A 24,157-nucleotide genomic window follows, 5' to 3' on the forward strand; every position below is an offset into this window, starting at 1 on the left:
GTATTTTAAGATCTTTAATAAGTATCATTAAATACAATTTATTAAACGATAATTAAATCTCATATTTTGTAAAGTTAGTTTAAAGGGTAACTTTTTTTTTATGTTTAACACTTTATTTTAAAATTACAATCTGTTTTTATTTTCCAAAAATAAACAAATGTATTAAAATAATAAAGTGACGTTATTAATACTAAAAACAACTTAAAGAAAAAGTTAAAGTTTAAGTTAAGAAACTCTTATTGAGTATAACTAAATTAACTAAATAATGTTACTCTAATATTATTATTGAAAATGTATTTATTGCTTATTTATAACTATTTAATATCTGCATAATAGTATTATTATATTAATATTTATAATAATTAAGTATTTTTTTCCTGTAATAAAATTTGAGTAACATCAGAATTCTATCAGAATATTAAATATTGAAAAGGTAATAATTAAAAATAATTCAGTTGTAAATTCTATTAGTTTTGAGGTAATTTAAGAAACAAGTAAATTTCATCAATTTCGTTTTTAATAAAACTTATTTTTTTCAGATAAAAAGTTTAACCAAGCCATAATACATAGTGCAAGTATGCACTATACAGGTTATCGTTATAAATACGAAAAAAAAATCATCTAAACTTTAATTTTCATCAAATTAAATAGTATAAATATACCTAATAAAAAATTTAAAATTTAAGAAACTCCACATTAAAAACATATAATGCAATTCGTCAACGGAATATTCCATTACAAATCAAAATGTTAAGTCTTGTATTATATTTTATTTTATCATTAGCTGATGGTGTTTCTTTTTTACTTAATTTTATTAAAACAACGTTTTAATTCATTTTTAACGTAAAAAATAACGTAATGTTTTGAAATTAAAATTAAAACATTTAAAGTGATCTCAATCGGTGGAATTTGCTGGAATATTTTAATTTTGTTTAATGAAAACATTTAAAATATTCAATTTCCGTCATATTTTGGATTTTATTTAAATCCTTCTTTACTTAGATATAGAATAAAACAGTGTAGGTGTACAACTATTGGTTCATTATTTATTTTATTATTTTTTTTTTTTTTATTACAATAAAAAATAATATTGTACTTTTTAACTACCTAGTTATTCTATAACAATATAGCAATGAAGTGAATACAAAATAAAATATATAGAAGTATATCGTCAAATTCCGTTGTTCGTATAAATGAAATAAACATTGACTAATTGAAATTCATTTTACATGGATATATATTAAAAAAAAAAAAAAATGTTTGATAATTTAATAAATTCAGTGTATTATTTTCTGTTTTTCTTTAACGTCATTCTGGTTCCTCTATGAATAAGATTTACCTTCTCATGTAAACATAGACTTTTACATCTAACAAAATATAAAACAATAAAATATACTTTTTCGCACAAACATCAATAAGTAAATATTATTCAATCGTATATTTGTTCTACGCTTACAATTCAATCATATATATTATATATTATACAACATTTGGTGTATTTACTAGCATCTTTCTATTTATTTCGTATAATTTACCTTTTTTCCATTCTGAAGTACTGCAAAACATACTCACGGTCAATTTATCAATTTTTTTACATCATTCTCTATATCCCGTGACGCGTGTTAGTTAAATTATAGTTTATATACGGTTTGTGTGCTATACGAAATATTCATGCGATAATGGATATTATTATATTCGCGTGGATAATTAAATAATTGATTGTTTATCTAGGCTCGTCTGAGAAACTGCATTAGATTTCCATTAGTCAAAATATATACAACAATAATATTATAGTTTGTACAATGTCCTACTGCTTAAAATTATGATTGATAACATAAAATTCATGTACACCGAAAATATGGATCCTTATAGATAAAACCTGTAACTAAATATTATTTCCATAATAAAAAAAAATTTTATTATTATTATTTAAGAATTTATATTAATTTTTCACTTTCAGAATGGGCAAGTTGTATAATATTTTTTTTTTTAAACCTATAGATCATGATATAACTAACAAAATGTAATTAACTTTTTTTTTAATAATATTTTCTGATTCTATTATGTCGCAATTCTCGTTTTTCCACGACACAATATAGTACAGGAGACAAGTAATAAATTTAGCTAAATGAAAGTTCCCACACTAGAAGAAATAGATAAAAAAAAATAAGAATTATCAATAAAATATAAGTTTCTTGTGAAAAATACTACAACCATATAAAATGAATTGCAACACGAAAAAACTTATTTTAAATATGTTTATTTTTATATTCAAAAGTATAAGTTTCAAAACGAAAATTACAATATTTCGATACAAAATAAATTTTCTTCCCACTTTATTCAGACTTAGGAGTGACAACTTAATCGTAGTAAGGGTGGTTAAAATTTGTTTGGGTTTTAGTTGCATACAAAAGTCTTTAATCCATTTTTTAACATTTAATAAACTCGAGAAAATAGATTGTTTACACTTTTCCATAACACATATGTACTAAAGATAAGTATAAAGTGTAAAGAAAGTAAAGTATTTAATTTAATCTCCATGTACGATCTTACATATATAGGTTTATTTTTGTTCGTGTAAGAACTTATGTGCGGGGTTTTTTATCCATAAAAACTTGTATTATATGCTACCTGTTTACCTGTAGTATGCTTAAAAATGGGAATTTACCAAACTCCAGTAATATTCATTGGCACGTCATACTTACGAAAAACGACGAGAAAACCATTGGTTGTAGATTGAAATTACGTTGAACTGTTCGACACTGTATATAGTCACGGATGCGTAAAACAAACGAAAAAAAAAACACGTGAAAATGACGCGATTGAAAATTGGTGCGTAGAGACAAATTCAGAAAAAAAAACATTCACTATTGTCAACGGAAAATAACCGTTAACAAGTAGCAACTATATTATAGTCAATAGTCACCTTCTCAACACACTGACAATAATATTAAATACCTTCAATAGTAATATAGAATAGTTACTTTAAAATAAAATATTATAAATATTTTTATTATTATTATTATTATAATTTACAATAAAAATAATCACAAATAAATAATAAATGAACTAGTTTAGTTAAAATTTATTTAATTAAAAATTTGGCAAATTGCGATTTAATAACACTTTTCTCTTTATTAAAAACCTTCTAACCTTCTTGTGCATACATTTCGTACGTAGTGAAATTATATAACATTGTACCGTGATGAACTTGGTCCAAGCAATTGTGGTACATAACTTACACATTATTAGTAAGTATTTTATAATATTTTAATCACGATGTTTTTTATTTATCATAAATCATACGATAACGTTCACCGTTGTTAAATTTATGACAATTTTCAGTCTAACCGTTTTCAACTTTTCTTGTTGCCATCAGCAAAATACATATAAATAGTTAATAGATCTAATGATCTAATGCAATACTGGATGTTATAAAAATTTTAGATAATACCAGTCTAGATCGAATCATGGATAGTCCAATGAAAAGGGCCACTCGTTTTCTGATGATTTGTATAGGTAAGATGAACATAATTTTATATTTTTATTCGCAGGTTCCTTGTAGGACTTAGTCGAATGGCAACAATTCCACACACCTCTCCTACACTTTTTAGACATAAATTATTGCATTGGTTTCCGAGTAAGCCCTTTGTAAATTAGTCGTAAAACATAAATATTTGGGTTTAGGTACACATTTATAGTCTTATTTGCGAAAACAGGCTTGTACAAATTTGATTTGCTCAATTACCTAAATATGATCATGAAAGTGAATGTTTGAACAAAAATTGTATTTCTACAAATTACTATTTATGTGAATTCTGTTGCTGTTTAAAACCAAATTTGTGGTTATTACAAACAGAGATGAACATTTGAAAATTATAATCATTATTATCATTATCATTATTATTTATATTTTATGTTTGTGCTAGTGCAGTGTTGTGAATAACTATTAACGCAATTATATTTCATGATAATAAACATGAAATATTTTATTTATATATTATATTCAACACGTGTGCAATGTTATATTTTGCTCAGTATTATGATTATCTCTGAGTTCCCCTTATATATAAATATTTTTGATTATTTTATTCAACTACAGTAATAATCATTCAGATCTCTAATATATACGTATACATAAATAGTGTTTTTTATAACATGTTCCGTGTATATTTTTATACAGGTCATCGGTAAAGTAAAATATATTATTTTAACGATTTTATTTTAATAATATACTCGTAAAATAAATTGTTGTTAATAATTTTCTGAAAATGTATTAGAACTATGAGAATTTATACTTAATAAGATTGAATTTACTTTATCCTGATCACGATAAAAGTGATAATTCTAATATAGTCGGTATTTAAAAAATTAATGTTTTTGATTTTAATTACTTATATATGCATAGAATTTCTGATAAATTCTTCAAAAATATAAATATAATATTATATATGTTCATCTTAATAAACTAAAGTAGTAGTTAGATCAAAACATTGACAAAGTTTAAGATTTATTTATTTTTCACTATTTTGCTACAGTTTACTTAATAAATCAGGTCACATACCATATAACAACATTTGCTAGTAAGTACTTTCTTGATTTGTCATCGTTTAAAATAAAAACATAAAGTGTCAAAATCGATTAAAAATGTTTGTAAATTTAATAAAAACTAAAAAGTATTAGAATAATTTTAAGAATAATAAATATGGATACAAATAACACTATAACAGAATAAAAAATATCATGATCTTATTATTTTTATATATTATTTATTTTTTCTCGATTTTTTTTTTTACTTTCTTTATCACCTACGAAACTTTTCTATGTTCAATGATACGTTAAGTATTATAAAAATGGTGTTACTAAAATATATTAAATTTTATGTTACGCTTATAATATATGATAAGCATGTAGTGTATTTGAAATGGTTTAGTCAAACTGTAATGATAAAAATCTCAGTTGAATGTTGTAAGAGTAAACAACATAAAATTATTGAAATATTTTCAATTAAGTACTTCCTACCATAATAATTATTTAATTTTATTCAAAATATATTTCTACACGTTGTACATCACTATAATAAATAACTGGTGACATTTTACAATTTCTGGCATTGTGGCATTGGTATTTTGTAAATTATAACAAACAAGATAGTATATTATTATGCATTAAGACAAAACGGAGGTAGATATTTTAAATTTGAACATACTTTCACGTTTTAAGTCTTTTATTACGCGTTGCACGGAAACGTGAGGAAATCTACAATTAATGTAAATTATACACAAACTATATTAACCGATTATTGCTACCGGGAAAAGGGTTTAAAGGACGATTTAATCGATTCGCTACACCTTCGGAATCAACCGATCGCATTCATAATAGTATTTGAAAACAAAACATAATTGTTGAGCTTCGATCAAAATTAAACAAATATCGTATCGTTTAAACAGTTGTAATAATTTAATATTATACGCATTAAACAATCGTTTGATATAAATGCTACTCTCATTTATAACAGTAACTAACCGATATCGACTCAATCGAGTATAATATGCACGTACGCGCGAGGAAACGAAAACGTGATGCGTAAGTTGCCGACCGGCTGCGGCATTGTTTAAAAATAAAAACGTGCGACAGTGTATATGTGTATACGTCGCGCTTTTTTTTTATTTTTTTTTTATTTCAAACACCATCGAAAACAAAACAAGCACTCGAGTGCAGCAGTATGTCGGTAGGAAAGTACTATTGTCTGAAGACTTTTTTTCGGAAGTGGAAAACGTCAGTGTGAGTACATTTCTTATACACACACACACACATATATATATATATGATATATAATATTATTTCGTGCTCTTTCTGACAGAGAGGTGGAAATTCTATCAGAGTAGTCGGTGTGCGGTTGCAGATAGACACCGTGTGGCGCGCCGGGCGTTCGAGTGCTCTAACGAGAACCACGTCGCATAGGTGTATAGGAACGTCCGTCTGTGAATCGTTTCCGTGTATCTAGGCGCGCAAAAAAGTCGTCTCAGTCCGACCCTCGCCTTTTACTAACGCGGCTGCAGGGTCACTTCAACAAATGTCACCCACCTTTTTACACGAGTGACGCAGCCTTTGAAGTGTACCGGAGTCCAAGAAAAGGGGGTGAATCTCCTGTGCACTAATAATAAAAAAAAAAAAAATCTCAATGTTTTCCGTTTGACTATATAATAATAAAAATAAAATATTATGTATAGTGCCGAGTGCGTGTTGAACCGAACAAGTACTTATTATTATTTTTTTCCTTCCTTATTTATATTCCGCTGACGGGATATTAAATTAACGCGCACGCATATTATAATATTTGAAGGTATATACAAGTAGAAAAATATACACACAATAATATAAGTCTCAACCCGTTTATGATAATCGTTCGAAAGAAATGGCATTCGATATTGCGTAAGCACTTATGGAGAATCTCGTCGATCGATTTATTAAAATTTAAAACATTTTATGGCGTAGTGCATCGAATATACGTTGGGTAATTTTGTTTTAATACAGTATGCGGGAAAACTCGGAAAACTCAAAAGTTATTGTAGTTTGTCGGCGATTACAATAATTTATTTTATATGACCATATAACATGATTTTAAAACTATATTCGTGCAGTTTACGAGACTATTATTTTCAATATATATTTATTATAATATTTCGAACGGATAAAATCAAATCGAAATTATAAATTAAAGATAATATACATAATATTTTAATACGCATATGACTCAAATTCAAGTCAAAGAAATGTTAAAATAATTATTTAAACAGAACAACAGATAACCCTTTAAAAATGTATTATTGTAAATAAAATTGTATATTTTATAGAGAATGTATATTTTTGAGTATTTGAAATAAAATAATTTGAAAATTTTACTATAAGCTACACTGATTATATTATTTTAAATTAAAAACTTATATGATATACCTATTCAATATTTTACTTTATCATATAAATTAGTCATTATTCATAAAATAATACAAGTGCAATTGATCGTTATTAAAAAAAGTAGGTATATAATATTAGAATAAGTGATAATACTTGCACAATTTTCACTATTTTATATTAGCGCTTCATATTTTATTGATATTGTTTTGCATCAAGTTAAGAAGTAATTGTATTGTATGTTAAAAGTATGGTATTCTAATTTCTGAAAGTCCAATAAATACCTTGTCATTCAATTAGTAGATTAAGATTTGAATAACCTTGTATAGATCTAATAAGTAATTATCAATTTTAAAATTAAAACAGTATTAGTTAGTACCATATTGATCAGATGTAAACAAAAAAAGACTTCTCACCGTCACCCACTCTATAGGCTTATTGCTTATTCTTACACGGTTCATTGTATAGGCAATATAGGTACATCACTGTATAGAAAACATTTTTACATTTTGTTCAACATTAGAACTTTTCATAATATTATTATTATATTATATATACAATATTTATCAATATTATTATGTTATATATATTTTTAATATTTAATTTTATAAGTTTTTCTTGTTTTCCATAGTTAAATTTGTATTTTAATATATGTATTATGAGCTATAGAGTACAAACTAAATAATAACACATACTATTATACTAGAACAAAATATCAAATTAAGTGTTAAACATCATAGACCATTGGGTTTAATTGTAGTTTCTTATGTATTTTTTTTAATTTTTACTTTTCTTCGACAGACTAAAAGTAAAGTCAATTAAAATCAAATAACTCAAATCAACATAATTAAATAATTTAAATTGTATGTTAACTGTTTGAGTTCAACTAAAAAGTTATGAAACCAATAATAAAATCGTGATTATATATAAAAACTATAGTAATCGCATAAAAAAAGTTTATTTGTGCTTGTTGAGAATATTTAATACTGACATTTTAAAATATAAAAAACTATCAAAAAAAAAAAAAAAAAACAGGTACCTATACGATAAAAATAAATAAATTCTGTAAAATTAAAAATATGAACACATATTATAGTAAAGTAGATATTTATTTAATTTTGATTTTAAAGTAATGATAACTATGTGTTAAATATAAAAATATGATATAAATTTTTACACAAATGGATCAGATAAAAAAAAAAAATGAAAGTTTTAAAATACGTATTTAACAACTTCATCCATAATATTTTTTTGTATATTGTATTATACATATATGCCGTGACGGTGCACAATTGAAGACCCTCATTATCCTGTGCAAAGACTTTCAAAGGTAAAGGAAATGGATATTAGGATCGTTTGTAGTTTGAACGTGAAATGATGGAAAAACATTTTTAAGGACCTCATATCCCTGGAGCCACGACGTGTTTTGTGCAAAAATAAGAAAAACTTAAATAATTTGGTTTAGAATAAACTACATCGTGGTCGGTGTCGAATAAAGTTTGTCTGTAATGAGACATATCAGCAATGGGTTTACGGTGGTGGTGGTGGTGGTGGTGGTGTTAGCGTTGACGCACGGGCTCACAATACCTTTTGGATCTTTGCAAAATGAAGTTATGCAAGCGCACGCGTATGTTTATATGTGTATGTGTGTGTGAGTTCGTTGCAGTAAAACTTTGCAAATAAACTCATAAATACCTATCCGTCTGGCTTGGCTAGTGGATAATTTTCGACGAAAGGTTACACGGAGATTTCACATACAAATAAAATAAACTTTACCGTTTTCTATTAATCTAGTATACGGTGTGTACATTTATGTATATAATTTTGAAAGCGATCGTTTATAGCATTTTATTCTGACGGCCGTTTTCGAATCGTTTTTCAATAATTTGCTACAAAAGTAGAACATTTTCCGCTTTTAGAGGCTGTTTTCTCAGTAAAAATCGTATGAAAGATAGTTACCTTAAATTATAAAAACGTAGAAAAAGATTTTTAAACAAAAATTTTTAGCCACATAATATAATATAATACTTTAAAAAAAAATAATAATGAAATATGAATGTCACCGTTCGGAGATCAAAATTCGATACAAATTAATAATGATTGAAAATTTGTGAAAATAACGATACCTAATCAATTCAAATAACCGTAATTAGATGAAAAAAATATTTGTTAACATTTTTAAATATATTGATTATTGAGTTCCGTTAAAATAATTCTATCTGAATATTATGTATACAAGTTAATGATATAAAAATCATAAGTTTTATGTAATGAAAACATCATAGAGGTAAATTGTTTGCTGATAACGACAAATATTTTACATTTTACTGCAAAAAGTTCAAAAGTTAATATTTAATATCAAACCAATCAATGTTTTTAAAATATATAATATATATAATTTAATATTATATGTTATGTATTAATTACGGTAACTAAATTGTATTCATAATTAAATATAAACAAATAAATTATTCTAAAATAAATATTTGAAAATAATTATTATTATTTCATTTATATAAATATATTGTTATTATTTTATACATTATTATTCTTACTCCAATATTTGTGAAAACCCTAAAAACTGTAATGATTAACGTTTACTAATGAACACAATTAAACTTGCTTTGGTTGTAATACATTGTGTTACTTACATCGAATAAACTGAAAAAAGGAGTAGCAACTAAATAAAGTTTTATTCAGGTCGCATAAAAATATATTAAAAATTAACCCGACTATAAATATAACGATAGTTAGTACGAGCAGAGAAAAACGGCAAAGTTTATATGGATCGGCGAGAGGGATTTTTATAAATGCCTAAATAATTTTAAAATAATTCTCTTAGTCATAATAAAGTGTACGATATTATTAAAATATTCTGAACCCAAACTTATTACAGTAAAGTACAGTATATATAATATTATAACGTGTTGTTCTAATAATCGATTAATATAACCGTGTGATATAGCATACAGTTGAATTAATCAACTTTGTAAAAAAACATTAGATACAGAAATTATTACTTTTTTCTCACTATCTGTAAGATGACGATCAACAAAATTGAATGAGTTTTTCTATGAGGAATAATAAAATTGGAATCACGTACTTAAAAAGCAGTTAGCATGTGTGTTAGTTTAATAACTTTTTGAAAATACAATTTCATCGAAAACTCAATGAATCTTTACTTAAGAAAAAAGTCATATATAGATATTGGATATAATATTATGAAAGTCATCGAAATGAGATAGTTATTAATTGGTATGCTCGACGAGTAGGTACGATATTATTATTATCGGTTTTTTTTTATTATACTTATACTCGCCATTTTTTTCTTATTTCTATTGTGTATAGATACACATTATATTGTTGTCTAGGATTACGAAAGTATATCTGTATGTATCTCTCGTATAAATAAAGTTTACAATTTCAATGGGAAACGGCGGTATTTTAGGTGATAGTAAAAACGACGAGAAAGCGAATAAACGAGAAATATAAAATAAATTAATAACCGATCGAGTTAAAAATATACTGGCAAGTAATCATATCCGCATACAGACCCGCACAGAAGCACAGTATACTACTCGAACTTGGACGGTATAGTGACATACGATAGTACGTATATTGAGTTTTTGAACACTCGTAGAAAATAACGATTTCAAAATATTCCTTATATTTTCAGCCCCGAGATATCGCGCGGTGGCTTACAACAAAATAACCACCCTGTATGAATACGTATACGGTTAATATTAAACCCAAATATTCTGCGTGTTTAGTTATATATATATGCTGTGGCATAGAGTCCGGGGCCGATTGATCCACCGCCGTCGAGTCAGTATAGTAGACGCTACCGAGCCCAATAAAATCCCCTTTACCGTCTTAATCCGACCATCTGAGCCTAATCTGCTTGATTGCGGTTTCACACACACACACACACACTCACACGTAAATATATATATATATATATATCGTCTGAGTCGGTAAAACCGGAGACGAGATAACACGACCCTATACACGCCACGGCCACACGTGCGAGCGTAAAACCCTTTGCGTGGCGCACGCGCATAGTTATTATGCACACACATACGCGTCGAACGTAAGCTTCGGAGGTTAAAGTCTCGCGATCCACCAGTATTCTAATTGTATAAATAACGACCGAGCTCGTCGGTGGCGCAAATGATAATATATGTCCTCGGGGCTGTCGACCTGTTTAAATAGTCACAGCCGTCGCCCGCTCCCAGAAACAATATATATAGTAAATATATATATATATATATATGCTACCTACCTTCCCCAAAACCACACGTCGTCGTTACTCCGCACCACGTCGATATTTTATATCGATATAAATTAATAAGAGACCCCCGAGTCGGATGGGGGGGGGGGTGCTATCGTTTGTTTAGGAATTTTCATTATCGTTTTTCACGTCGCATCTAAAGTCCCGTCGCACTACCCCCTTAACGCGCGCATATACGACAGTTAAGTATAATATAATATAGGTAGTGGATACCTAAATGCTAGCCGTGTACTACGCGGCGTACAGTGTTTGTTAGTGCCTTACCTGTTAGACCGGAAATTTGGAATTCAACTCGTCGCCACCGCCAGCACCGCTGCCAGCGACGACGTCGGTCGTGCATAAATCAGACGAAATGGTCGATTGAAACGCTTTTGCGCGGACTATTATTATTATTATTATTATTATTATAATACACATACCACTAGCTAAAAGTCGTTATTACGGTTTGTCATTATCACGTCCGGTTTATCAGACCTTTTTCGTTTTTTTTTTCAACGATTTAAACTTTTAAAATATATGAACTCGGCGAAAGAATTAGAATCGCAACACAATAATATTATATTTATATATTTATACATATTTAGCTAAAGTTGAAAGAACTTATTGGTCATCATGTGCACCTTCGATTCGTCATTGCTGCACCAGTAAATTTAATAGTATTTTTGTGACTACCAGCACAGATTTACCGCTATAGGTTATATTGCTAACATCGAGTAAAATACAATTGCGAACCATTGTCGGCTGATCAAAGCATTTTTTTTTTCAATTAAAATATGAGCAATTGTAGTCAATTATTAATTACTCAATGTAAATAATTAATATAGCGTATGGCTATCAATTATAAATTATTTACAATATTTGATTTTGTAACTATTTCAAACGAGTTCATTTCAAATAGTTAATTTTTTTTTTATCCACAATCACATAAAATTTGTTTTAGTTTTGTACATTATTTTTATAGTAATTGGCATCGAATTCCTAAAATTTGTTCAGAAATCATTAATGTGTTTTATAATATTATATAATATTATAATATAATACTGTCGACGTTTCGCGAAGTAATTGGACCCATCATCACCACTATTGTCGTCACCGCTGATGTCATTATATACAGTACTTTGGTCGAGTTTGGACGATTCATTTTTCATTTTAATGAATATTATTCGTGCCGAGTAATTATACTAATCTACGCGATGATTTTTATACGTTTTGATTAAGAAATTTCCCGCCGATATGTGTAAAATAACATATCCATACGAACCACCTGTCCACGTATTGTTTATTCCAAACAAACACTATTAGTAGTAATTTTATTAGCTGGTTAATCAGTTTAGCAAATTTTATCACAGAATAAATGATTTTATATTAGGTATAAATATATTTCGTTATTTATGTGTATTAAAATTGTACTTAATTTATGTAAACCATGAAATTACTTATTTATTAATAAATATTTTACTAAACACAATTATAAAGCGATGTAATTAAAAAAAAATTAAAGATTAAAACAAGGTTTTCTTTAAAAACCGGTTTAGTGAAGGTAATTCATACAATTTTTAAGCAAACATTTATATTTTCTATGTTTTCAGACATGCGATGTAATAACATAAATACCTCTATAATGGAAAAATAAAACTTCAAATTAGTAATTAAATTCAAAATTGTTGATAATTGAAATTCAAACTTGAAGGAAAAGTATAGTCAATATTTAATTTAGCAAATATAAATAAATATCTCAAGACATTATAGTATGCTTTATTATTTATATATATTTTATACACATAGTATAGTATATAATTTTAAGTTTAGTATCTTATTATCTAGTCACGTTTCGAAATAAATAAGTTTATAACGGTACTTTTATTGATAAAAACTTGTGGTTTTCTTGGATTTTTTGGTCCAAAGTATTATATAAAACTAAAAAAAAAAAAAAACTAAAATTACCACCTATGACTAAAACTTAATTTATGACATAAATCTAAATTATTTACAACTATAAGTAAATTCAAAATGTGGTAAGTATGAGCATATAATAAATAAATTGCTTTAATTAAAATAACGTAAAACTATTGAATATATTATTAAATTACCTCCTACCACAAAAAAACATATACAATATTTAAAATCAAATAAACAATAAAAACTTCGTCATTTATATAATTTATAACTATAATTGTATTTTCGTAGTAATTAAGATTTGTGTATCTGATATGAATAGTATAGTTAAATCTTTATTAAAAGGACTCATCTTTTGTAAATTCAATACCACATATTAAGTGTGTACTTACTCACCTGATTAATTTAAACAAATCGTGGATTTATTGTTTACTTCGGTATAATTGTATATCCCTTTTAAATGTTATGTAGTGTTATAAATAATAATGTTTAGATATTGTATACAATCCTGTATTTGCAAGTATTAGTAAATAAATATTAAACATTAATATTAATGCGAATTTAAATTTTCCTTTGAAATAGTCAAATACATTATTTACGCCGTAAAGTTAGATTAATTATTTAGAATATACTTTTCATCACATTATAATTAAATTATAAAAATAAAAATAATAACATTCTCACTAAAAAAAAATAAAAAATAAAAAAAAATTCTTCAAGTTATGTGACTTAACCTTAACATTCTAAACGGCAAGACTTTAATTTTGAAAATAGATTTTTATCCACAAAGAAATATGTTCACGTCTCTACTTATATTATATTTTGAGAGATTTTCACAGAAAATGACTTACTCTCTTTATTGTACCACTCATCCATCAGTTATAAAATTCGTTACAACGGATTATAGATACCAATAATATAATTGTTTGTTTTACAAAATATATTATACTTTTTCTAGTGTATATTCTTACAGGAATTATATAACATAATTTTCATAGCAGAATTAAATTAATTATATTTTTAGTTGAACATATTGTGCTACATGTCCACGTGCATTATACAGCTGTCATTAAAAGATTATGCTTTAAAATATCAAAATATTTTTGATTTTATAACTTGTCTTGATTGGTAATGTTAAAAAATAGTTTTAATTTTAAACTTATTATATTATATTAAATGTATTTACATTATAATAGTAGATTTTTTTTTTAGTTTCATCTTTTTTTTTTTTGGCGGGGGGTAAGAAAGTATACATAAAGTTTTACGTAATATTTAAATATAGTACTTTTATTAAATAGTAATTTATTTATTTTCTCAGAACATTAGCCTAAGCACAAAATGATACCAAGAAAAACTATATGATTTCTGTTTTTAAATAAATATTAACATTAACTTAAACTTAGTTATCCACAGACCACAATGTGCCAATACAATTATACAATGTTTAAATATCCTTTTTGTTTTTGTTATATTGTTCTGTATGACTATATATAGTGTATTTATAATTCACCGATACACATATATTATTTTAGAAAGTTAAAACTATATTAATACTCTTAAGATTAACTTTAGTTTCTGTCTAAATTTTTCTTTTTTTTACATAGTTCTATAAACAATAAAATATACCTCAATAACTTAACGTTACAACGCTTATTTTATGGTAAAAATACTTATGGTATTAGTATTATGTGAAAGCATAATAATTACAAGAAAGGCAATTTAAAATTGAATTTGTTTTTATTTGTGCTCTTGTTACTTTTTTTGTAGTCTATTTTTAATATACATTTCTCTTCTTAAAGCTGTAGTATTCATTCGAACGCCTTCTCTGTGGTTCTTCTGTGCCGCTGGCTGTGGAAGAGTAGTTAACTCCACTTTGACGTCATTATTCAATTCGATTAAAAGATTGTCGATGGCACTGTATGTATTAATAATAATAATATCAAGTAACATAGAAAGAAATAATAATTATTTTTCTTTTAATAGATTATTTTATAGTTGTCTGTTAAGAAACAATTTTAGATAACGTCAATTTCAGACGGTGGTAAAAGAACATATTTATTTTAAAAGACTTATTTTGAAAAAAAAAAAAATAATAAAAAAAACACCACCCTTTGTATCTTTTTTATTCAATTATAATTTAATATGTTTCTACTAATTTTAATTTAGCTATAAGTTTACATACAATTTATTAGAATTATAATAATGATAAAACGCAATTTTTCTAACCTCATAACCGAATCCTTCGTTGGTTTCACAACAAAAGGTATGTTTTTATCTTTAGTATTTCCATATAGTAGATTTTCTAGGTTCGAATTTTGTTTAAAATTATCAGATTCCAACTCTACTTCTTTTTGTTGATCATCCAGATCATGTAATTTTGTAGATTTTATTACATTTTCGGTACAATTTTTGTTTGTAACTTCATTTATTAAAGCTGTAGTATTGATTTCAACACTATCTCTGTTGGTTATCTGTGCTTCTGGCCGTGGAGGAGTTATTGAATTTACTTTGACGACGTTACTCAAATCGATTAAAATATCGTTAATGGAGCTGTTGTAATAAAAATAACATTAGGTAAAATAAAAAGCAATTATCATTATTTTTTTCCTTTTAATAGATTATTGGTTATCTGTTAATAAACAATTTTATATTTAATATCAATTTCAAGCTTGAATAACATCATGATTATTTTATAAAATTCCTCCCCCCTAAAAAAAAAATAAAAAAAAAAATATAATAAAAACCAACTCATTATAAAATGTATCTCTATTTTAATCTGAATTTAATTGAATATATTTTTAAAAATTGTTTATAAATTAAGTTGCACGTGCAATTTACTATAAAATTTATAATAATAATTTGTAAATTTTTGAACCTTGTAACTATATCTGTTGTCAGTGTCATGTTATTTAATATATTGTTATCTTTATTATTTGTATGTAAAGATTCCATTAGATTAAAAACTGAATCAAATTGTTGGATCCTAGTTCCACTTCATTTTGTTGATCCTCCAGATCATATAATTCTGTAGATGGTATGTCTATTTTAGATAAATTTTCTTTCAGGATTTGAGGTTCAATAGTTGTGTAAATCGCTAATTCCTTACATTCTGTATTGTCTAGACTCAAACAATTTAAAAGTTATAAATAAAACTTTGATCAATAAATTTTAAATTGATATAATAGTCACTTGTATTTTTCTTGTCATCTGTCATTTTTAGTTTTTATGTTCAGTTGAGTTATATTGAGTATTAATAATGTGTGCAATATAAAAATATATTGTATTGTGTGTATGAAATTATTGTTTAATTTTGTTTTGAATGTAAATTGTTTATATTTAATAGTAAATTATAAACAAAATATATATTTCCACGGTGATTTACCTTCTTAGTTTCACTTTCTATGTATAAAAATAATATTATGTATTTTGTTGTTATTCATATAAAAAGTATTTCATTACAATTAATACATTCATAATATATATCATGTAATTTCAATTTGCAATAAGATGCTCGTTTATCATTGAGAGAATTTTATACAATTACAAACGTACAATAAATTAACATCCTGTAGCATAAGTCGTAACATTTACTTTATCATACCCGATATAGTTGTATATTATTTTATGAGTAGAATAAATAAAAAGTAGTATGGAACGTTTTTAATAACGCAATACTTTCAATATTTATTATATTTTTCAGAATAAAGCCTACAGAAAAATTAAATGTTAAATAATGGCATCAACTATATATTAAATAATATATACCATATTATAATAAATACCATGTTTTTTTTTTTTTTTTTTAACTTATAGCTACATGTAATAATAGTATTCAGAAATAAACACATTGTTATATGTCAATGATAATTAGTATTTTAATGCTTTCATTAAAATTACAGAATATAAATGTCATATTTTGGTATATTATTATGAAATTATTCTGTACATTGAATTCCAAATTCTTTGAAGTATGGTTCGTGAAAATGTGTATCGTCGTTTATACTAAAAAAATTTGATATTGTGCAGAATATAATAATATTACGTATAGTCGTTTTATATACAATGTGTATTGTACTATCGTATATTTAAAATTTAAACCAACATTTTTACACTCAGACAAAACCAAGCTAATTAAATTCATTGTATATCATTATTTTGTTTTTCGAAAAAAAAATGTATGTAAAAAGTGTAAGTGAGTGATAGATATTATTTTTATGTAAGAAGTGTTTTCTTTAAAAATATTTAAATTAAATCAGTTAAATTGAAAAATCCGAAAAAAATATAAAACTTATAAATTATACTTAATATGAAAGTAGATAGATAACCGTTTGATCAAATGAACTAACATACAAATAAGACAATTTGTTCGTTTATCTTTCAAAGAACTATATTATATTATATTCTGCATGTCCAATGAAAGTAAAATAAATAATTAACGTTACACATACTAACCTTTTTTTGACAAAAAAAAAAAAATATATGTTCTCTGATATTAATCATTCAACCCTCACTGGATGATCTAAAAAAAAAAATTAAATTATAATAATTATAAGTTATTGAACTAATTAAGATTAAAACTAACTTATCGTAAACAAAAATCATTCATTGAATACTTGTTAAACAACTCCCATCCCCATGACCGTTGAACAGTTGAATATTATAAGTAGGTTGGCAGTGTTAGTAGCAGCAGCAAATAAAAAAATAAATAGTATTAAGACCTTAGACTTCTCGGAAAGTTATTTTTTTATTAATATAAATTATATATTCATATATATTTATAATAAACATTAGTTATGTGTTATTCAATAGTATTTAACTTTAATTAAATATATACACTTTTGAACTGTAAACAAGTATAAATTATAAAAGTAAATTTAATTTAATGACTTATAAAACATATGATAAAAAAAATACAGAATGTAGTTATTTGTTTTCATACTTCTAATTTTGTGATTCTAACGTTTTCTTAAAATTATTATTTTTTTTATTAAAATTTTATCTAATTTCATTAAGGAAATTTAGGTACATGATGTCAAACTTTATGAGAAATGTTCATACAATATTAGATTTTTACATATTTTATTGTAATATAAAAAAATAAAATATATTAATAAAAGTTGTTATTAGTACTTAATGTTAGAAATGTAAATCAAACTCTCAATTAAGTATTCAAAATTAATGTTTAATCGAAAATTATAAAACATACAAATAATATTAAAATATTATTAAATATTTTTTAGAGAATTATGAATAATATAAAAACATTTTATTAAAGAACTACATTCTAAACGATTATATTAGTTCAGCAATGGGTAGTTAGTTTGGGTATAGTAGGTGGTTTGTTTATTTATCTTCTAAAAATATCATAAAGCAGTAATCAACTTATTGCATGCAGAAAAATGTAATTATAAGACTTGTATTTTATTTTAGTTGTAGTTTTAATATTTTAAAACGAACAAATATTATAGTGTGTAAAGTATAATAAGCTAACACGACTTATTATACTTAATTATTTCTATAAGATAATGTTTTAAACTCAAATTGCAATTTATTGACTTGTTATGTTTGTGTACAAGATGATTTATTAAGTATGCTAACTTTATTTTATTCTTTTAATAAGGTTATATTCAACAATCCCCACAAAAACAGAAATGAGTTTAACAATTTAAAAATTCTTAAAAAAATATAATTATACTAAAAGTCTATAAATTCTTTAAACAAATTGGACCTTGGTTTAAAAGGTAAGGGTTTTACATAATATAATGTCTTATAGTACTAATAAAATATCAAAAATAATAAAATAAAATATTGTGCAATATCATAAATTGTATTTGATTTAAAATAGAATATCGTTCTAACATATTTCAAAAATTTACATTCGAGTTGACCAATAAAATTCCCATTGATGTTCTTATATTGTAAACATAAAACATACAAAATACAAATAACCAAATCTAGTGTTAATCGTTCCAAACACTGCACATGTGGTTCAAAACATAAATAATAAAACCTAGTGAAAAGTTTCGGATACCGTAACGGTAGTTCATGTACCCGTTACTGACACATCCCTTTGAAATTTCAGTGTGTTGAAAATAGATATCATTTTACGTAAAAAAGCGGGTGAACATTGTTTCTAACGTTTTGTTTTTATATAAAGTAAATCGTTTACAGAATTAACTAAAATGGCTAGGAAAATTCTCCTTATAAAAATTAACATAGCAGTGAATAAAAAAACGTAACAACTTTATATAGGATACTTATTATGCAGTTTTTGATACCTAACAACCATTATTGACTTTCTTATTTTCTTAAAAATAACGAGAACAATATTTCTCATTATAAATAGTAGTAAAAAATAATTTAACATTAATATATGTAGTTGTAATTAAGGCCAAATTAAGGAATGTAATTATAAATAATGCAATAATTTTTACCATCCCACCATTACCACGTCCTATTAAGTACATAATATTATATTAATTTGAATTTCAATGTAAGATATGTATTTTATATTATAATATATTAAAATTATTGTTTAAAGCGTTTAGTTAAACAATCGACTTCGACTCACCTCAGAATGTGTATATAGAATCAACGATGAATCATTGTCGACGTATATGTGATGTGACAACGGCTCAACGCTTTAAACGGTCCTACGGGGTATGAAGTATAGATCACTGCGTTCTAACTACGACTGACGTACTTAATCTTGAGACTCGAGTAGTTAAGATAGGTTAAAACGCATTCAATAATAATAATAACCAATAGAAAACTAGTATACACCATATCAAAAATCAATGTTATATCAAATGTATTTATATAAATAACTAGCTGAACCCGCGCACTTCATGGCCCTTTAAAAATCCTACCTCTTATATGTCTCAAAATGTGTGTTAAATTCGTAACCTATCGATAGATAACGGTTAAAATATACTAAGTAATAATCTTACAACGATATTCAATATAGTATACTATTATGTAATTTTATTCGTTTTATCGAGAAAAATTTGAAAATTTAAGTATTCAATTAAATTATATTAATTGAATTGCATTTGGATAAACAATATGGATTTTCCAAATTTAGTCCATACACTTGTAACGATTCTCCTTGTACTTTGTTGATGGTCGTTGCAAAGGCGAGTCCTACCGAAAACTGCAAACGTTTGAATTCGAAAGGCATATCTTTTGGAATTATTGGGATGCGTGGCAAAAGTACATCTTTGCCTTTAAACTTTCCGTTTAAAATTTTAGCTTCAATAATGTTGTTCATCAACTTTTTCGTGGAAAGCCTGGTACCGTTGCAAAGTCCTGGTGGATTGATAGATTAATAGGGAAATGATGAGCGCACCAAATTTCAATATTAGAACGTGCGGTGGCATGCCGTGCAAATTAAGTGAATTTAAGAATTCAGTTGAATATTTGACAACTTCGTCTTGATTCATTACGGTATCGATGGACTGGTACGTTGTCATATCGCATGAAATTTTGTTTAGAATGGCGGATATTGATTGTATTTACATCATAGTTTTTGGCTGTAATAATTATTAATAATAATCATTAACATAATATATTATATTATTTTTCTTTTAATCTGGCCACAAAATCAAGTAACTATGAAACAATAAACAAAGTTTTTTGACACTGCATTATAAACAAGATTTGTAATTTTTCTTAGTACATCGTCGGCAGTCAAACAAACAAATTCAAAATTGAGTTTTTTAATTTTAAATATATATATATTTATTTACAAGATACCTTGCACAAATTGTTCCTAAGTTCATTAATTGAGACCTATATGATTTCCCAAGCCGACATACCAACATACGGATAGTCAGATCGTAAAATATTATTAATATTTTGTTATCTTAACTGCCTTTAGGCCAAAGCTAGGTTAGGGACAACACGTGTAGGAATATCTAAATATGTCGTGTATAGCTTCGGCCTAACGCAGTTTGTACAGCACTCGCACTTATATTATACTTAAACAAATATAGAACTATCTTTTTTTTTTCTCTTTTTTTATCGTTTTACCTATGAATCGTTAGTTAGATTTTAAATTAATCTATCTATCTAACTATGACGTTTTACAAGCCATTTAGGTCCATTGCCGCAACAACCTCTTGCCTCTACTGATCTGTTTCCTTAGCTAGTTCATATCCGTTCTCCATTACAAGCTCTTCTAAGTCCTTGTCCACTCTTAAAAATAACATCTATTTGCCTAATGATACCATAATAAAAAACACGCCTATGCTAATATCCCTAGAATGGTGTAGAAATTTAGCAGTTTGTTGGAACTATATTATTAGTTAAGAAATTGTGAGAATAAATCATGCACTCAAATAAGTATATTTTTATTTTTATTCAATGTATCTTATGTATGTTTTTTAGTTATGCTTAATTGAATTTGGAAAAAATATTGAAATTTCAATATCAAAAATTAAAAAACAATTGTAATTAAATAATGAAAATAGAATTCTCGATTTATTAAATTTGTCAAATCCACATTCAAATGGTGCTGATTTATTATAAATATTGAATTTTTTTTTTAATATTATACTTTAATAATATAATATCAATGTAGAGAATATTGTAAACGTCTAAAACACTTGTATTGTTTTATAAATTAAGTGTGTAATTTGTCGTATGACTCGCTTGCATATGTATGCTGAATATATGTATCTACATATATTTTACTACACAAGCAAACATGATATTTTTTAATAAAATTTACAAAATTACAAATAGCCACGTAGTAAAAACGTCTAGAAAAAGATTTTTAAATCCTGAACCCGACAGCCATATTATAACATTACCATAGCGGAATAGCTATAAGGTGCATGTTTTCAACATTTATCAAACATATAAAATATAGCTTTAATGTATCCAATTTTTATGTATAAATAAGCGCGTTTTTAAAAAATAATGTTTACTGTTTACCTATAAAATTTAGTACAGATTTTCTGTAAGTCTATTTGAACATTATTTTTTCATCATTTCAATTATTTTATTACCATTATAATAAATGGATTCTTAATTTTATGGTGATAATTTATTTATACTGTTAATTTATTAATTATGTTTCACGGTTGCCATCATCTGATGCGCATGTACTTTATATTATGTAACGTGTATACCACTATAGTTGCATAAGACATATGATATAAAAAAATAATAAATTAATTATAAAATTAATCTATAAGTGTGAAATGCAATGCACCATGTGTTCAAGTATTTTTTTTTTTTTTTTAATTGATTGGTATAAATCATTTTGAAGGCAATCTATTATAATTCTTAGTTCTTAAGGTTTATAATCAAAAATTCCCTACAATAGTATAATAATAATATATTCTGCCAAATAGTAAGAATATTATGTCTTGTTTCTAGTTTTTAGATTACTGACTGTAGTGAACTACACTCAAATGTTAATTAATGTGGATAATAATTTATATTTCAAAAAACTTTGTAAAACGAAACCATAGACTACGTAAATACATATATAATAATTACTCTGGCGATGCTGAGGGCCATCAACCACTCTTCTCGAATATATTTTAAAGATGGCCAACTCGAAGTGACTTATAGAGAATTGCCGACCATTTAAATGCTTTGTGATAATCATTTTTTTTACAGTACCTATTTTAACAAAAGTCAAAAGTTGTATAAAAGCTTGAACCACTCTATTCATAGCATCGGCATTTTAAGTTTATTTTATTATTATTATTTTTTTTTTTTTGAAAGAATGTAAGAATTTTCTTGTTAAATGTAGGTTTTGAACATCGTAAATTAGTATATTACCTTGCTTAAAAATGTACGCAAATGCAACTATTATGTTGTGCACAAATAATTAAAAACTGTTTTTTTATTTATTTTTCGTTATCTTCGATTGATTTATTTCATAAATACATTTGATAAAATCACTAAATATTAATCTATTAAACATGAAAAAAAGTAGAACCAAACGTTAAGTCTTCGAAATTTTATAAAACATGGTATGTACAATATTACGTAAAATAAATATACCACAGTTGTAGTCGTGAATTATTGAAGCATTCGTATTGTATTTTCAACATAGAGAATAGGTATTATTAAACATAGAGAACATATGTTTTCCTGTTTCAACTAACATAGGAGAACTGTAAATAACAGTTGTTTTCTTGTAGGTTTCATAAATATATTAATTTTTCGGAAAACCCTCACCATAATTGTATTAGTTATTAATTAACTCTTAGTTGATATGAAAAACATACTTATAAAAAATACATGTTTCGTATCCATTCGTTTTTTTAAAAATTAACTTTTATTGTCAGGGATCAGTAATTTACAATAGTTTATCTATGATTTTCAATGCACTTAAATCAAGTTGGTTTTTGAATGTGCATCCCGCGAGGTGGTAATGTAATAATATTATGCTCATTGAAATCTTCGACCGACAAGGAATAACACATGAACCCCGCTTCAACAACTGTAGATGAAAAAAAAAAACAATTTTTCGACGTTAAAAGACGATTTTCTGTCGGTAAATCACATACACTACAATAATAATATACTATACACATATATTCTTGCACCCTTCGGGGCGAAAACCCGATGGCCGGTGGTCGAGTAGGTACGCATATTATATTTACGACTTCGAACCCTTTGTCCCGGACGCACGTTTGCTATTTTCGGCGGGGCTTGTAGCGGCGGCGATGACTGGACAGATGCGCGGGCGGTGCTGTTCGTATATATTATTATTATTATTACTATTATCATCATAATATAGGGAACCCGTCGGCACGCGTGTGGCGTCGGTTTTTGGGGGCGGATGGAAAGGACGCATTATTTATGATAATAATAATAATAATGTTATCTATCCGTATATTTAATGTCGGACGACGGCTGTGGCGTAAGAATTAATTTTTTTTTTTTTTTTTAGATACAGAGTGGGCTACTTTGTGACTTCCGTGTTGACTTAATGAGAAAAACGGAAACACTCGGTAGCATATATCGTACGAATAGATATCACGACAGAAATAACGTTAAAACTTACTGTGTACTAATGTCGTCGAATGAAAT

At 26.0% G+C, this 24,157-nt stretch overlaps 1 protein-coding gene across 1 annotated transcript; it reads right to left on the minus strand.

Moving 5' to 3' along the window:
• Positions 1-14,820: 14,820 nt before the first annotated feature.
• On the minus strand, positions 14,821-23,021 carry LOC126549264 (uncharacterized). Its single transcript, XM_050197933.1, has 7 exons — positions 22,898-23,021; positions 22,610-22,735; positions 17,555-17,621; positions 16,292-16,501; positions 15,978-16,220; positions 15,329-15,652; positions 14,821-15,017 (listed from the first exon to the last, which is right to left on the minus strand). The coding sequence occupies exons 5-7, from the start codon at positions 16,052-16,054 to the stop codon at positions 14,855-14,857; spliced, it is 564 nt and encodes a 187-aa protein (XP_050053890.1). The 5' UTR covers positions 16,055-16,220; positions 16,292-16,501; positions 17,555-17,621; positions 22,610-22,735; positions 22,898-23,021; the 3' UTR covers positions 14,821-14,854.
• Positions 23,022-24,157: the final 1,136 nt, after the last annotated feature.

This window comes from Aphis gossypii, chromosome 1 (genome assembly GCF_020184175.1).
Source record: "Aphis gossypii isolate Hap1 chromosome 1, ASM2018417v2, whole genome shotgun sequence".
NCBI lineage: Eukaryota > Metazoa > Arthropoda > Insecta > Hemiptera > Aphididae > Aphis > Aphis gossypii.

Bases quoted from the DNA above. Each gene is read 5' to 3' on its own strand.
- LOC126549264 (XM_050197933.1), bottom strand. From the start codon at position 16,054: ATGGAATCTTTACATACAAATAATAAAGATAACAATATATTAAATAAC. The intron at 15,653-15,977 runs GTTCAAAAATTT...TTATTACAACAG, and splicing joins ACAACAGATATAGTTACAAG to CTCCATTAACGATATTTTAA. The intron at 15,018-15,328 runs GTTAGAAAAATT...TAATACATACAG, and splicing joins ACGAAGGATTCGGTTATGAG to TGCCATCGACAATCTTTTAA.